Source organism: Aspergillus novofumigatus (genome assembly GCF_002847465.1).
Source record: "Aspergillus novofumigatus IBT 16806 chromosome Unknown P174scaffold_7, whole genome shotgun sequence".
NCBI lineage: Eukaryota > Fungi > Ascomycota > Eurotiomycetes > Eurotiales > Aspergillaceae > Aspergillus > Aspergillus novofumigatus.
In genome coordinates this window covers 652,317-668,305 of record NW_020194280.1, presented here as the reverse complement: position 1 = coordinate 668,305, position 15,989 = coordinate 652,317, and the positions used below count along the sequence as shown (strand labels likewise).

The 15,989-nt window shown below is 49.7% G+C and overlaps 7 protein-coding genes and 1 non-coding gene across 8 annotated transcripts; 4 read left to right on the top strand and 4 right to left on the bottom strand.

Moving 5' to 3' along the window:
- Positions 1 to 35: 35 nt before the first annotated feature.
- Positions 36 to 1,604, top strand: P174DRAFT_462925 (MFS transporter; the record flags this gene model as incomplete). Its single annotated transcript, XM_024830194.1, has 2 exons — positions 36 to 580; positions 632 to 1,604. The coding sequence occupies 2 exons, from the start codon at positions 36 to 38 to the stop codon at positions 1,602 to 1,604; spliced, it is 1,518 nt and encodes a 505-aa protein (XP_024679348.1).
- Positions 1,605 to 3,065: 1,461 nt separating this feature from the next.
- On the top strand, positions 3,066 to 4,965 carry P174DRAFT_423615 (putative phosphatidylglycerol specific phospholipase C; the record flags this gene model as incomplete). Its single annotated transcript, XM_024825133.1, has 3 exons — positions 3,066 to 3,644; positions 3,697 to 4,463; positions 4,947 to 4,965. 3 exons carry the CDS (start codon positions 3,066 to 3,068, stop codon positions 4,963 to 4,965), a joined length of 1,365 nt encoding a protein of 454 aa, XP_024679347.1.
- Positions 4,966 to 5,671: 706 nt separating this feature from the next.
- P174DRAFT_t153 lies at positions 5,672 to 5,742 on the top strand. Its single transcript has one exon. It is a non-coding gene; the product is annotated as a tRNA-Ala (tRNA).
- A 206-nt stretch (positions 5,743 to 5,948) lies between these two features.
- On the bottom strand, positions 5,949 to 7,442 carry P174DRAFT_444494 (uncharacterized protein). The gene is made up of 4 exons (XM_024828100.1): positions 7,293 to 7,442; positions 6,557 to 7,248; positions 6,213 to 6,480; positions 5,949 to 6,163 (listed from the first exon to the last, which is right to left on the bottom strand). Exons 1-3 carry the CDS (start codon positions 7,375 to 7,377, stop codon positions 6,361 to 6,363), a joined length of 897 nt encoding a protein of 298 aa, XP_024679346.1. The 5' UTR covers positions 7,378 to 7,442; the 3' UTR covers positions 5,949 to 6,163; positions 6,213 to 6,360.
- Positions 7,443 to 9,099: 1,657 nt separating this feature from the next.
- Positions 9,100 to 9,963, bottom strand: P174DRAFT_433856 (2EXR domain-containing protein; the record flags this gene model as incomplete). Its single annotated transcript, XM_024825829.1, has 1 exon — positions 9,100 to 9,963. The coding sequence occupies one exon, from the start codon at positions 9,961 to 9,963 to the stop codon at positions 9,100 to 9,102; it is 864 nt and encodes a 287-aa protein (XP_024679345.1).
- Positions 9,964 to 10,997: 1,034 nt separating this feature from the next.
- P174DRAFT_462923 (uncharacterized protein) lies at positions 10,998 to 11,351 on the bottom strand (the record flags this gene model as incomplete). The annotated part of the gene is made up of 1 exon (XM_024830193.1): positions 10,998 to 11,351. The coding sequence occupies one exon, from the start codon at positions 11,349 to 11,351 to the stop codon at positions 10,998 to 11,000; it is 354 nt and encodes a 117-aa protein (XP_024679344.1).
- A 2,136-nt stretch (positions 11,352 to 13,487) lies between these two features.
- Positions 13,488 to 14,330, top strand: P174DRAFT_433854 (uncharacterized protein; the record flags this gene model as incomplete). Its single annotated transcript, XM_024825828.1, has 1 exon — positions 13,488 to 14,330. One exon carries the CDS (start codon positions 13,488 to 13,490, stop codon positions 14,328 to 14,330), a length of 843 nt encoding a protein of 280 aa, XP_024679343.1.
- A 191-nt stretch (positions 14,331 to 14,521) lies between these two features.
- P174DRAFT_433853 (uncharacterized protein) lies at positions 14,522 to 15,627 on the bottom strand (the record flags this gene model as incomplete). The annotated part of the gene is made up of 4 exons (XM_024825827.1): positions 14,522 to 14,701; positions 14,758 to 14,867; positions 14,915 to 15,244; positions 15,297 to 15,627. The coding sequence occupies 4 exons, from the start codon at positions 15,625 to 15,627 to the stop codon at positions 14,522 to 14,524; spliced, it is 951 nt and encodes a 316-aa protein (XP_024679342.1).
- Positions 15,628 to 15,989: the final 362 nt, after the last annotated feature.

Here is a 15,989-nt window from a genome sequence, read left to right as displayed (position 1 = left end):
AGTCAGTCAGGCATCCCAGCACTAAGAATCAGTCGATGGTTCCATCCAATATGAGCGATAAGACTCTATTTGCCTCCGACGAGGGGATCACGCCACTCCCTGAGAAGGGAGACCTCGAATCAGCCAAAGCAACAACTGCCAACGCCGAAGCCGACAAAGACCCAGATCTCGTCATGTGGAGCGGGCCAAATGACCCAGAGAACCCCAAAAATTGGCCCAACAGCTTGAAGTGGAAGAACACCTGGGCCATCTCCCTCTTCGTCTTCATCTCGCCTGTCTCGTCGTCCATGATTGCCCCGGCGATGCAAGATCTAGGCAAGACACTGGGGATGCGCACCGACATTGAGGTGTACCTCTCCATGGCCATTTTCATCCTCGCCTACGCCATCGGCCCCATCTTCTTTGGTCCTGCTTCTGAGCTCTACGGCCGTGTGCGCCTGCTTCAGGTCAGCAATGCGTGGTACCTAGCCTGGAATATGGGATGCGGTTTTGCCAAAACTAAGGCTCAGCTGTTTGCCTTTCGCTTCCTTGCGGGCATTGGTGGCAGCGCGCCATTGGCAATTGGAGGAGGCGCCATCGGGTAAGACGACACCGCAACTACCGAATTCTTCCTTTGCTAACCTTCTTGCAGTGACATGTGGAGCGCCGAAGAGCGTGGCAAGGCCATGGGTGTCTACACTCTTGGGCCGCTCCTTGGGCCCGTCATCGGACCCATTGCCGGCGGCTTCATTGCCCAGTACTCAACATGGCGCTGGGTCTTCTGGGTAACCTCCGCCGCCGCCGTCGGAGTCCAGGTTGTCGGATTCATCTGGCTACGTGAGTGCCACCCCGCGACGCTCTTACGCAGGCGACGCGACCGCCTCGTCAACGAGACGGGCAACGAGAATCTGCGTGCCGAAGAGAAGGTAGAGACACTCACCTACAGGCTTCTCCATGCGTTTGAGCGGCCGGTGCGCCTGTTCACAACGCAGCCCATCATCTTCTGCATGGCCATCTACATGGCCTACCTCTTTGGAATAACGTACCTCATGCTCGCAACGTTTCCCGAGATCTGGACCGCGGTCTACCACGAGAGCTCCAGTATCGGCGGACTCAACTACCTCTCCATCGCCATCGGGTCATTCGCCGGTCTCTTCTTCAACCTCAAGCTGGTCGACCGCATCTACAAGGCGCTCAAAGCGCGGAACAACAACATCGGCAAGCCCGAGTTCCGCATGCCCTCGTTAGCCGTCGGCTCCGTCCTCAGCACCATCGGCCTCTTCTGGTACGGCTGGAGCATCGGGAACACGCATTGGATCATGCCCAACATCGGTGCTCTGATCTACACTGCAGGCACGATTTCCTGTCTGCAGGGCTTGCAGACGTACATCGTCGACAGCTACCAAACCTATGCTGCCAGCGCCATGGCGGCCTGCGCGATTCTTCGCAGTCTCGCGGGCTTTGGGTTTCCGCTCTTCGCGCCGTACATGTACCAGTCTCTGGGCTATGGATGGGGGACTAGCGTGTTGGCATTCGTCACCCTGGCTATTGGCTGGGTGGCACCTTTTGCGTTTTGGCGGTTTGGACCCAGGCTGCGTGCCATTTCCCGGTACGCTGCTGGCTAGAGTAGACTGGATGCAACTGTTGGGAGTGGCCAAGACTAGTTGATTTGTAACCAGAAATCTGGCTTTTTGAAGTCTGCCTGCCTATGGAAGAAGTAATAATTGCGACTTGATGTATTTAATAAGATACCATGGACGATTCCTCTCATTCACAGGGCTCATGATGTAGACGGGCCAATCCGACCATACAATGAATCAGGGTGCAGACTCATCCTTATCTTTTAATAGTGTGTTTGGAGACTGGGTCGCAGTACCTTTGCCGATCTGATACCCGGCACCTCTGTCTACTGATGTCTATGTAAGACTCTCATCCATGCCGTTCCCACCTAAATACCATTTCTGCCAAATCGTACGAGCTGGGATTCCATACTGAATACCGTTGTCTTCTCATTGTGGTCAGCGCGTAGGATGTAATGCCCACAACATCTGTCCTTGGGACGCCACATGTGGCCAAGCAGCATTGCTTCTGATCGCATTAGATGCTGACTGTAGGGCATACTATAATGTTATGGTTACACCCCATACAACTCTGTTCGCTAACTTCATTCATCGTCCGGTCAAACCTGGGACACGGGAAACTGGCCTACCACGTGGGACTTGGAGTCGTGACCTTAGTTTGTTGGGCCGTGACGTCTCTCTATGCCGGAGAGTTTAGAAGGTAATAGATGATATGCCACTATGTCATATCAGTAGCCAAGTTGTTGCCTAGACAAAACAAGGCATTCAGACGAGACACTTCAATCATCTTCAATCACCTCAATCACCTCAATCATCGGCATGCAGGATCAACATGCTCGAATGGTCAGATATGATTGGCCAGTGCAGGTACACACAACAGAGAGTGAACCAATCATATTACAGAATGAAAAGAGTGCTCACATCTACACGTTTTGATTGGCCGAATCACAAACTCACCAAGATGGAGAAAGCCAAGTGAAGCCATTAAAGCTTAGCGGGCCCACTTCAGTTATATACCTTCCTGTTCCTGTTGCGCTGTACATTAATAATGAGATAGAAAGTTCGAAACCGTGATAACGGCTGCACCAATCTCGGGTTTAATTTTAGCAGTGCTACCCTCGAGGAATGTTAGAGATGAATAAAGCAATAGACATGCCGATCTCAATGTAAAAACACCTGGACAAGCCCACCCCTTGGACAAACACCCGGAAATCGGCATCAACTGCAAGATCCAACGGTATTACTGGCCATGAGGGGAGATATCGCTTACTGGTAGACATATCTGATATGGCGTGCTAATATTGTGGCTGCATATTTTTCTGCCTGTAGGATTTGTCGATCAGCGCATGTGCTCCCAAGTGTCACTCTTCATTTGTCCATCCAGCATAACATATTGACAGCAGCAGGTTGTGGTATCAGCAGAGTAATAAAGATACTTGCATTAATATAAAAGACGTTCAAACTGCTCAACGGGCGAAGAATGAGCAAGAACTAGCTTCCATCATCATGAAGGCCAACACTTTGGTGCCCTTGCTCGGTCTCTCCAGCAGCGCTGCGGCTGCGGCCGTGGCTGCGTCCAGCAACACCCCCTTTGGGTACGCCTCTGGCTCCAAGGAGTCCATTGCCAATCTGAAGGACAAGATCGAGAATGTTGTGTGGATTCTGCTGGAGAACCGCAGTTTTGACAACATCCTTGGTGGTGTCAAGCGCAAGGGTCTGGACAACGTTGTCAACAACGGTCCCTTCTGCAACCCCCAGAATGTGAGCGATCCCAGCAGCACCAAGTGGTGCAGCGTGTACAAGGACTTTGACTCGGTCAAACACGACCCTGATCACTCGGTCACCGGTTACAACATGGAGTTGTACGGCACGTACACTCCCAGCAACGATGCCATCGCCAACGGCACCCTAAAGCCCAGCGTGAACGGCTTTGTGGAGCAGCAGCTGGTGCACCACAAGGGCCTTGATCCCAAGGTGGCCGATGAGGAGGTCATGGGCTACTACTCCGAGGACGAGATCCCCACTCTGGTCAACCTGGTTGACGAGTTCACCACCTTCAACTACTGGCACTCATGTGTCCCTGGTGTAAGTCACTTACGCTACTAAGAGTACACGTACACAATACTAATGAGAATAGCCCACCAACCCTAACCGCCTGTGCGCCCTCTCCGGTACCTCTGACGGCCACGGCACCAACGACAACAGCTTCGACGTCTCGGGCGTCGACATCTCCAGTATCTTCCAGGTTGCCAGCGAGAAGAGCATCACCTGGAAGAACTACGACGGCACCAACGGCGCCTTCCTTTCTGACGCTCTCTTCTTCAACTGGACCACCCAAAACGCCAAGCAGAACGTCGTCCCTCTGGAGAACTTCTACCAGGACGCCTACCTCGGCCTCCTGCCCCAGCTCTCCTACATCAACCCCTCCTGCTGCGACCTGGACACCAACTCCATGCATCCCTCCGGCAACGTCTCCTTCGGCCAGGTCCTCGTCAAGCAGATCTATGATGCCGTCCGCACTGGGCCCCAGTGGGACAAGACCCTCCTGCTCGTCACCTTCGACGAGACCGGCGGTTTCTACGACCACGTCCAGCCCCCTCTGGCTGTCCGCCCAGACAGCAAGACCTACACCGAGACCGCCGCCGACGGCAGCTCGTACACCTTTAACTTTGACCGTCTGGGCGGCCGTTTGCCTACCTGGCTTGTCTCGCCGTACACGCCCAAGGGACACATCGAGAACTACGGTGTCGACCCTGCCACTGGCAAGTCGGCCTCGTACAGTGCCACCTCCGTGCTCAAGACGCTGGGATATCTCTGGGATCTGAAGGACTTTACTCCCCGTGTTTCTCACTCTCCTGCTTTCGACCACCTGATTGGTCCCGAGAAGCGCAATGCTCCTGCCACGTTGGCTAACCCCATCCTTTCCCTGATGCTGTATAGGTGTCATTGCCAAACTTACCCCAAATCAAGGAGATGTCTTAAGACAAGATCTAAAGCATTCCATATTGCCCTTTGCCTTCTTGTATACGATGTTTTCATCCTGGTGTTATAAAATATGACCCTCACCTACTGAGGGAATTGATGTTCGATGTTGTACGACTTTGATTTTCTGAACCACGAATAACCCCTACATGTGATGGCTGAATTAGTGCTCTGCCCTTTTTGCATTGGGAGGTTTCTGTCCAGTAACTACATGGAAGTAAGAATAGGAGACTGGAGACGCAGGTTCTCCTGCTGCAGCGGGCTAGGAATGCATCTGTATCTTCTTTCGACCAGCCTATGTACGAGTGAACCGTCGCATAGAGCACCTCTAGACTTTTCAACAGCTGGTATGAGGAGGACTTTCCAACTCTCTTCCATCTGGGCTCCTCGCTCAACTCCCCCCAGTGGCACCTACAACGCTTAGAGTACCGCTCTTATACATTACAGATGGGACGGTGAATGAGACTACCTTGAATACTTGGTCTTTACCTCCACAACCCAGCACCCTCCATGCACTCCCTCTGCTTTCCGGCAAGATTAATCCTCTCCCCGAACTTCTCTGCCGCTTTCTCCAACAGCTCATGTCACTGCCGTACTGCACCTGGAACGCCGCTGTCACCATGATCGGAGCAAAGCCGAGTATCATGTGCCTGGCATAGTGTATAATGCCTAGTTCATCTCCGTGGTAATCCCCTGACGACTGTCTGGATCCGCGGGCTTGCCTAGTACCTCGCTCCTCAGCCTGGGTTCTATAGTGCATCTGATCCTATTTCTAGTGCTGGTGTTGATGTTCTTTCGATGGCAGTATAGAAGCACTGGGCCATTAAATACGCCCGTCACCTGAGTAGATCTAGCAACCGAGATAACATTTGACTATGGTGCAGCAGAAATATATCTTGTGAAGGAAAACAGCTTCCATGAGCATAGTGATTCATTCTTAACTATTATTTTAACATGGCAGTAGGTGAGCTGCCTGAATAAAAAACTCCTAGATAAAAGGTGTCTAGTCAGTCAATTCTAGCCTGTTGTTATTTCTGTCTGTTCTATATTCCAGCATGGATGTTCAATATGTCAGCATAATAGATCCTCTTCTCTTATAAAACTCTATAATGAAAAGGTTATCAACAAATGGGCTTGTGGTTTAGTGGTATAATACCCCTTAGCATGGGGGTGGTCCGGGGTTCGATTCCCCGCGAGTCCATTTTTTGTCTATTTTTCATGACCTGCAAATGCATTTTTTTGCCTGCCTTGCAACCAGCTTTCCTCGATATTTCGATGTTTCCCGTACTCTAAAGAACTGTCTTATTGGTATTTGCAATGCCCATTGGCTCAAGTAAATTGCTATACGCCTTGAGAGCTCAGCAGAAGATTACATGCCGTTTTCAATACCATTTGCTCGGTCCATATCACTGTTCTTTCCCAACCTAGAGAGAGTTTACAACGGCCTCGTCTTGCAACAGCAGAGATAGTGGTATATAACCCCTTGCTGCTTTCCCCCGGTAATCCACTTGCTGTCATTTCCTGTTTGACCTGCGCGGCGAGCTTTTGAATCCTAACGTAATGCTATTCACGTTTAACTCCTCCAGAAGCCTCTCCAACCTGCTTGGGCCCTTTATATTCTCCTTTACGCCAGGTTAATTAGGGCCAGTGTATCACACAGGGTACACTCACCGATGCAGGTCGCGCTGACCGATTGCCTCGTTTGTTTGCCAATGGTGACGGGCTTGTCCTGGAATGTCCCTGCCCTACGGCCTGCCGGAAACTGCTTGGAGTCGAGGGGTTGGACGTACGTTGATGCTTTCGCAGTCGTCTCCTGATGTCACTCAATGTCTGTTCCGTACTTATGCAAAGCCCAATACTGAATGGTGTCTAGCATGCGTCGGAGTTGCAGCGCATTCCAGAGCACATCTAATCGCCCTTTCCAGATGCATCTCATTCGCTAGATGGATGGCCCCGTCAGCCACGAAAGGAGGTCTTTGATTAATGGGCTTCGAGAAGAATTGAACCAGACTTACATATAGAATGATTGGCTCACCGTCATCGTCGTCGTCGTCGTCATTGAGTGGCTCCGCATAGGTCAGAAACACTCTGGCATCTCGTCCAACGAATGTCATGGCAACCACTGGATGATGGTAATCATGCGCTGGGCTATCTGATAGTCCCCGAAGCAATGCGACGCAGGCGGAGCTACCGTTTGCCACTTGGTTATAACATTCCTCGGTGTCCTGTGGGGATGCGCCAGGCTTTTTTACTTCAACCACCGCCCATGGGTAACAGGTCAGCTTATAATCTTCAAAATTTCTGCGGGAGGTCCCTGTTTCAATGTCAGATGCATCAGTTCCATCTGTGTCTCCACCTTCGGCAACATCCACATCCGACTTTTTGTACTTGTATCCACGGCTGGGTGCGAGTTCTTCGTAAGTCTCAGAATCAAGATCTTCGTCGTCCTCCAGGCTGCCGTCACTGCCATCATTACTGTCATCTTCTTCTTCGCTCCCTGGCTCGTAGTCCTCGTCTTCTGTCGTGGTATACTCGTACTCGTCAAGTTCATTGGAATCGCTGTCTTCGAATCCCGTGACTATACTATGAACCTCGTCTTCACTGCCTGGTTTTCGTCGCTGGACTTTCGCCAGCCGTGGAGTCTTTTGAATGTCCGCGCAATACTTATTCAGCGACATCAGGGGACACGAATGCAATGCCTCAGTCTCTTCCAAGAGGTTCAGGTTTGCCAATGAGAATGCCACATGAGACTGTCCTTTGTCCGTCTTCCGGGGGAGCGGATGTCATTGTGTATGTGAAATCCAAAATACCAGTCCGGTTTGGGAACTGATAGCATCTCGCTCTCGTGTAATGGCTTCACCGTACGGTAGAGGAAATCGTGAGTATATAGACGTGTTATGGCGGAACGGTTCTCTTACCTTGGCGACGGAGCATTGACTGTGCCAGTAATTGCGAACATGCCATGCCTGGCTGAAGGACTCTGTGTCTTGGCCGCTGAAGGAAACCGAGTAACGTCAGTTGACTGTACCTGGTAGGTAAATGAGTGGGTGGCTTACAACGTGGTCGCGAATTCACCACCAAACCGACTATAAGCCGAGCTGATTGAACTGGGCAGAATGGTTTGTCTCATCAGCAGCCTCCTGCATAGTAGTTCTTGGGAAACAAAATGTGTACGTTTCATCTGCATGCTTCTTCCATTCCTGGAATACATAGTCGGCGAGCTTGGTTCCTAGTTTGCGCTCGTGCATGCCACCCTTGTACTTCCAGTCCACTGCATATTCGTACTGGGAAAATAAATTAGCACTTTTCTTTCTGGTGGCTGGGGAATATTCTCCGCACAAGAGTATACGCTGTTGTCAGATTTTCCAGATGCCTGTTTTTCGCCTCATTTTGTCCAGGGAGACACTCTCTATTACATGCCATTTCTCCCTTGAACCACCTATCTCGCTTCGCCTGCGGCAGTTGCTTGTACAGCTTGGTCAAAATATGAGGTTCGAGGCTCTCCCGCGCGACCTTGTCGTGCGTACAGAGTCAGCGTTTCAACAAAGAATCACCTCGTGGAAAACGTATCACTCTACCTCTTTTGGTGGAATGATACAGTCAAACGAGAGGATCCGATCTTTGACTTGTGCAATCTCCTTTGGCCAGCCGTCCTCGCTGATATCCATCTCGATAATAATGCCATTGCGTCGAAGAGTCTCAGGGCTGAGCTTTTTCGTAGCTGGGGCCATGGGATTTGTTTCAATGGTCAGTGAAGGATAGCGCGCGTAGGGAAAAGATTATGATAATTAGAGAATATTCTCGAGATTCCATGGAGGAGTCCTCTCATTTTAACCTCTGACTTGGTGCTGGCGCGTTGACTCGTGTTGAAATTGCGGCGCAGGCTAATCCCTGTCAATGCCATGAAATGCTACCACCGTGCTATACTGACTAAATAGGCGTGTCGTGGAGATGCCTTATTCAGTAGCTGCTCTCGGACTACTGCGGAGGAAATGCCATTTTAGCGAGAGGCTTGTGCTCTCTCTGTGCTCTAATTCAGGTACGCACGGGAGAACTGCATTAGCCCGAGTCAAGTCATCAGGGGGGCTTTACTCACTGACTGTTTAGGAGGCAAAGCTTCGGACCAGTCGTATGTCCAACGGTATCCGATGCTAGGCCGGATTCAAGACTCCGAATCGTACGAAAAGGCCATGCTTTCTGGGATTCTTAGGATAGGTTTTGGAGGCAAGAAGGTCTATTGGACCTTACAATGAATTTTCCGTAATCCCTCTGTGCTTCTCTTTTGTTTCATATTGTAGGAATATATTTCCTAGAGATTGACACGACAAGAGAAATCGATGCCGCGTCTATTTGTATCAGACATGGTTCTTGACTTCGCCGAGATTCGTCTCGATGGAGCCGAGTCAATCATCTGGACAGGGCTCATTTCATCCTTTAGTCATCATTCAGCTTCTACATGCTCAGTATTAAGTCGCTCTGCCTCATCAGACACTGATAATCTAATAAACACAGGCTCAAGAATAAGACATTATCTCAGAGTATAAACGATGTACTACCCTCATCCCGAACGGCACAGACAAGGCCGCACCTCAAAACTGCGGACATTGTGCAACGTAATTCCTTCACCGAGCCCTTTGCTGATCTCTTTGATCCGCTTGTACAAGTCTTCATGGCCAGAATGCTCACCAGTCCCCTCCTCAAAGCTTCCACGGCCGTCCTTCCAGGTATAGAATAAGGACCCTCCCGGCCGGGCCTGGACCTCCCACCGCCGCTGGACCTTCGCCCCTGCATACTCCAACCGCAGATCCCGCGGTGCGTCGAGGACGACATACATCACTGCTGGATAATAGGGCCACTCGAACATCTCATGCAGCACAGCGGGGTTTCTATAAATCTGTGCCTCAGGAACAGCAATGGCCCCCAGCTCGAGAGCATAAGTGCTGACACACTGGCCAGTCCATTCAGGTGTAAACATCTGATCATACGGCTCGCAGAGGAAGCCGTCCCATTGATCCAGCGGGACGTATAGCACGTCGTGCTTTGAGTTGAACGGGCGCGAAAAGATAAGAGACGGTTGGTTGGGGGAGAAACGGAGTGAGATTCCCTGCTCGTGGCACCAGGCTAGAGCGATCCTGCGGGCTTCGCGATTGACGAAGAACAGTGGAACATTGACTTCTACGTGGTCGAGTAGTTCAGGATCAAAGTAGAAGTGCGGATGGGATGGATCGGTGGGGTCGTACCCCTGCTCGGTTTCAGAGAGGCGTCCCCGGCGCCAGCATCCTCTTCTGAAGAAGACTAGGGCTGGGCTGTCTTTTTCGTGGAGGGTGCTGTGCCAGATTTGAATGCGTAGCTCCGCGGGGAGGCTGGGGAAGCGAGGAAATGCGGGGGAAGATGTTCCCGTTGCCGCCATGTTCTCTGACATGTTGCTTATATTTGATGTCTTCTGGGGAATTTTCAAACTGCTGTATTTGATTCTTGTTGTGGGGGTAAGCCATAGTTAATGTAATAACTTGGCTGACAAAAAATGCTTCGCCTCATTGCTTGTTCACAGCCTCAGTATACGTTGTCGAATCACAAGGCTCACATAGTGGGCCGTTCACATAATATTCCTGAGCACCCAACTAGCAAATTATTGCAATTGACACTATATACCCTGGCGGAAATAGGACCACGAACACCCTTGGTGTCTTTATTCTTTTCTGTCAAGAGACAAACGTGCAGGCCGACAGAATGCACCTCTTATTTATTGTGAACTATACAAGAACAGCTGAAGTATAAACAATTCAGGCGGAGTCAAGGCCAAACGCCCGCAGCGTCGCTTCCACTGTCCCAGCCAGCATAATGGGCAACTTTCCGTGCGGAGGAAAAGCATCAATCCGAATTGAACATCATACAATAGCCGTATTATCAATTGATTGCCCCCGTCTCACCAATCGAGCACATTGTCTTTGTGGGGGTTATGGCTGCCCCAAGGTTCTGAACCACATATCGACCCACTGTGTGGATCTCTCCGTCTCTAAAGAGGGACAACCCACCGAGCATGATGTGCCAACACGGCTCAGCCCGTATATCCGGATTTTCGGCTTTGGTAAGGAAATATGGCCAGCACTGGATGATGGTTCATGATAGCTAGGGCGAAGAATGTACCATCCACACGATCTACCGATGTTCAACTATGTATGAGTTTGATTTCAGAATAATGACCTCATCTCATTGGATGTATGCAAGGTAGCTTCGACCAGAAACTACAGTTGTCAGTACTCATTATTCTACGGCTCAAAAGAAGAATGAACTATACAGTGGTCTTGAACTTAGATTTGATTGTGTAGCCCAACGATCATGATAGCTCCCAGAGGCAGATCGAACGAGATCAGTAAGGTTGCGACAATATATCCATTTATCCACTTAAAGCAAGCTGAGACGAATCCCACCAATGTGTCCAGCTCTGGAACTCACCTAGTGCAGATACCTATAGTCAATCAAAACCATCCCTTCGACGAACTGTTCCCATCTGATCATGTCCTTGTCATAGTCCCAGTTCTCGATCTGCTGCGTGATGCACTGCACAGCAGCATCGGTCAGTCCCTTGAGTGTATTATCTTCGGTGATGATCTCGAAAATTAGATCGCCTACCTGCGTGTCGGGGAAGGACTCCCGGCGGGGGGAGAAGTTGCCCCGGCCGGCTTGCAGGACCTTCAGCACTTCTCTGAGCATGGTTAGAGCAGGGAGGTCTGGGTCATCGGGGCGAATCAGAAGGAAACTCCTGTAGGTGCGGGCCTCGTGGAGTTGGAACTTGGGTTGCTTTGGCATTGTGAGTGAGATAATTCGGCGTCTGCTTGTAGTGTTTATAGTGTTAGTAGGTGGAAGTTGGGTTGTTTAGATTGCTGTAGTGGTGGAATTGCAGAGAGTGAGTAGGAGTGTAAGAGAGCTGAGGAAGAAGAAGATGATGATGATGACAATGGTGCTAATGATAGACTTCGAGAGATATTTATAATGCGGTTTGAGACATATCTCGAGGCATAGAGCTGTTATTTTAAACATACAACAATGGATTTATTCATATGTTTTAGACATTTTCATTATTATGACATTGTTAGCCATAATCCTTTCACCCTTTGAACCCGTCAACAGCCGAGGAACAAAGGATTGTCTCAAGTGATGGAACATAGGACCACGATTCTCTGACCCCCCATTGCCCTGACAAAGACATGCCAACCGGTTCAATGCCACGTTCAAGAGTTCTCGGCTTGCCGATTCAAAGAGATGTTTCAAGCCTTACAGCCAGTCAAAGAGCCCCTTTTTGGATAGAGGAGCTCTCGTCCTCAGTTGAACGTAGTATCGAGTCTAGGACACTGTTCGCTTTCTCCCGTAGACAGGTTGTCATGAAACCTCTGTCACGTCCCAGTTCTCCTTCAGTACTACTTGTGGTCCTTTATGTGAGCTCAAGATGTAATGATGATAAGCTACTCAAAGGAGATTTTCTCTGGAATGTGGAATGTGGCGTAGGTTTCCCCGATGGCATATTCGGCATAGCTGCCATGCGGAGAGCTTTCCGAAAAGGGAAATGTAACCCGCCAAGACGTGCTCCGCTCCGCCACATGGCGTTGGATATACCCATCTTAGCGGCGCTTGTTACTAATCTCTACAAATACATTGCGAACTATCCATGACTAGCTCACCTCAACGCGGAGCGGTGAGGGTGAGCCTACGCACGGATATGATGTACTGGAAAAACTACCCGATCGGATTGTTTATTGCGAAAAAGTCTCCGGCTTGAGGGTTCATATGCCAAATTCCGATGGCCATTGCTGATCACCCGCTGCCGACGGGACCTAGATCCTTCATAATGCCATGCTTCCAGCCCAAAGGTATGGTTAGTAACTTAATTAAGCTTTAAATAAATTATTCATAATACTTGATTCTTTTCCCAGTTTATAGGGTGCATAAGCGTATTAACTAGGGTTCTTGCGGCTTGGCGTTGTTGTAACGGTGCCTAGGAAATGAGTCTTGTAGTCTGCATATGCAGTAGTGCCATATCATATTTGAGTAAAAATCTCTAGAATCTTCATAAGCTACTAAGTTCAGCTATCGAAGCAATCTGGTAATCGCTTTGGTGCTCCCTCAAGAAGGCTACCACGAGGCAAGCCGGTAATAGTATCCAGGCCTTGTCCTAAAAGGATAGTTATCATGAGACAACCGGTATGAGTCAGCAATAGGGCTTTTAAGAGTGACGACTGTCTTCACCGTAGCACACGTGTGCCTGCCTGTTTACATGTTAGTCGAACAGGTTGTATGGGCCCTTTCTAGAACTAGCTGGTCTTAGGGTAGTACTTTCAAACACCTATAACCGCGGACAACTATCACATCCCTGTCTCAAGCAATCTCTACCATCTTCTGGTGTGTGGTAGCCGATGGTGACGAATTGCCACAACTGCCTGGTTACTAAAGGCACGCACAGTTGAGCATGAAGGGCAGCAGCAAAAGACCCTAAAAAGAATAGTAGCATCTAAGCTGTTCTTTCATCCTGCAGTAATTCCTTGTCCAGGCTGATGATATAGAGAATTAATTTATCATTCAATATTTACAATCAAGTATTTCAGTATGAAACTATAAGTACAGGATTAGGCTTCCGACTTGAGCAAGCCAGCGCAATCTTCAGCTGTTAGCTTGCATTGTGAAGGCCTTGAGGGGGCTTCGGAATGGCACAGACTCACGTCATACATGTTTTGACTTTCCAGCTAGGCTACGGAAGTCATACCGCTACACGGCCCAGCCCGCAAGACTAAACTATTTTAGGTACCGATATTTTGTAGTACTGTAGACGGAACCGACGTCACTCTGCCGGTCTCCTTTCAATAACTGTCCTTCATTAGAACAGGTCTCCCGGACCATGTCCTTTGATTACTGCCCTTCAATAGAACCGTCCCAAATCTCACCTTTCGCATTATGGCTTCATCAGAGCCGCACAAGATTTTCCTGATAACCGAGATCCTGGAACTGATCCTGCTCGAAACTGACACGCGCACTTTACTCACGTCCGCTCAAAGGGTCTGCCGCAAATGGCACTTCCTGGTCCAGGACTCGCACGACTTACAGGCCGCCCTGTTTTTCAAGCCCGTCAGGTATACCCTGCCACGCGGGACGGCGGGCATTCGCAACCCGTTACTAGAGGAATGTATATGGCCATGGTTTTGCGCAAGACAAGCAAGCGATACGAGCCCACCGCCAGTAGAAGGAGGAGCGAAGATACCCGAGGTCGATCCTCAGAGCGACCGACTTTTTCTCCGGAAAGGGGCAAGTTGGAAACGAATGCTATTTCAGCAACCTCCTCGATCGTGTATTGGACTCGTGGAGAAAGATGGAAAGGCTGTTAATGGCCCGGCATATACCGAAGTGGAAGTTCAACCGAGGGGAGACTATTTACGAATACGTGACGTGGTCCTCCCTTGTGTAAATACTATCTTTGCTGAAATTCACCCTCTGCCAGAGGAAGGACTACTCTGGTTCGGAGGCATTCGAAGAGAGGAACGGTGGAAGGTTCCTTCACCTTTGTGCTTAGAATATCCAGCAGATAATCAGAAGTATGGAGAAATTCCGAGGAGCCAGATACCATACGCTGCCTCAATATATCTGCGAGACTGTGATATTGTGTTTTTCATTCTGGAATGCGGGCGCATTCGAGGGCAGTGGGTTAGCAACTATGGTGCTATCGGGTTGAATTATTGGCTCTGTCGTCTTGGGATGAGGCTTGTGCCTGGGCAGACTTCTATTCCGATGCCGGTGACCTAGCTTTCTGAGGACTCCAAGAAGGAAGGAAGAGGCTAAACAAGATGTTGTCTGAAAACTAAAGTAATACCAGCGACAGCTGGCCTATAGCTAACAATGCCAAAAAGGAATGAAGAGGCTAAACAGGATGTTGATTGAAAACCAAAGTAATACCAGCAACAGCTGGTCATAGCTAACGATGCCACACGTCCCTATCAGTCTGCCATAGGAGCATCCTCACCGGCCGAGCTACTAAATTGACGGTGGTGGGAGGTAGGCTCACGGGTATGAGTCGGGCTTTGACGTGACGCGAGGTACATGATCCTAAGGAGCAGGCGAACTATGTCCCTGTTCTCCTCGTCGGTGTATCCCCAGGTCAGGGCCTTGGAACACCACTTTCAGATGTCAGAACAAGCAAAAGCAATATACTATGAAGTGTCTCCTAACTCACCTTGCTCCTCTGGTTGATACGGTAGAAGTTGAAGGTCTCGCTATCCGTAGCGATCCCGTAGACTGTTGTATCCGCCTTCCCCCGCTCTATACGGCCGGTGTGAACGAGGCCTAAAAGCTTCATTAGCAAAGCTTCCACTGTGATACAACGGACGTACCCATATATCCCAGTAACTGCCGTTCACCCTTCCCCAGCTCTTCCCGGGTCTTCGCTTCCACAATAACCAGGTTGGTCTCGAGGTTCGCCTGCGCTCCATACCACAGTGCATAGTCCGGCCGACCACGCAGCAACCTCTGCCGGAACCTTATGTAGACCGTTTTCCAGAATGGGGTTTCGTAACCCCACGAGACCGAATTTCCTATGATCTTACCATCTTGCTTAGCGAACCCCAGCACCAAGCCGAGAATGACGTCGAGCCGTGCGCGTACTAGCGCTTCAGCCTTTGTGGAGCCCTCATGGGCCAGTTCGAGGTAGTCAAGGGCCTTGTCTGGTTTGGTGAATGAGTAAACATCCTGTTTCTAAGAGAAGAGGGCATTTACTGAGGAATATAAAAAACTCCGAAAAGTCATCGGGATATTGGATGTCGATCACGTCGTCGTAAGGCTCTAAATCCCACTTATCACCTGGTTGCTCGTTCTTCGGAGTCAACTTCTTAATACGGAAAATACTCTTGACCTCCTTCAGCGTCAGGTCGCTTATAGCTACTCCAGGTAGCTTGCTGTCGCGCGCAGCCGCCTTCTTGACCTCCTCAAACGTTTCTTTGATCTCGTCAACCTCCGCTTTCGAGACGTTGCTTGTCGCCGAAAGCCACTTCAGGGCTACTTCGATAAGGCCGAGAGCATGCTTGCGGAAAAGCTTCTTGGAAGCCATGATGCTGGTATTGTGAGACAGGTTGGGGAAGGTCTTTGTTTGTTTCAAGTGCCCTTGTCAAAGATGAGAAGTGGAGAGTGGAAATGAAGAGAAAGATGGAGAGATATCACAGGGAAGTAAAGAAACATTTCAGTGACAATAATAAGAAAGAGCCGGAAAGAATCAAGGAGCGGGAAAGAAGGAAGGAGCACCCATATACAACGATTATATGCATGCAGCAGAAGGCACATCGTAGGCATTGTTTAATCTAGTATATATACGACATGCTTCGCTTCGCTCCTCAGTGATTATGACTTGGAGTATTCGTATTATAGGATTAATTATGGAGGAGCTAATCTAGTAATAGGGATTAATTATATTCA

Excerpts from the sequence above, each read along its gene's own strand:
- P174DRAFT_444494 (XM_024828100.1), bottom strand. The coding sequence starts at position 7,377 with ATGCTATCAGTTCCCAAACCGGACTGGTATTTTGGATTTCACATACAC. Across the intron at positions 7,249-7,292 it reads CGGAAGACGGACAAAGGACA|AGACTGAGGCATTGCATTCG; the intron begins GTCTCATGTGGC and ends ACCTCTTGGAAG. Across the intron at positions 6,481-6,556 it reads GTGAGCCAATCATTCTATAT|CGAATGAGATGCATCTGGAA; the intron begins GTAAGTCTGGTT and ends CCATCCATCTAG.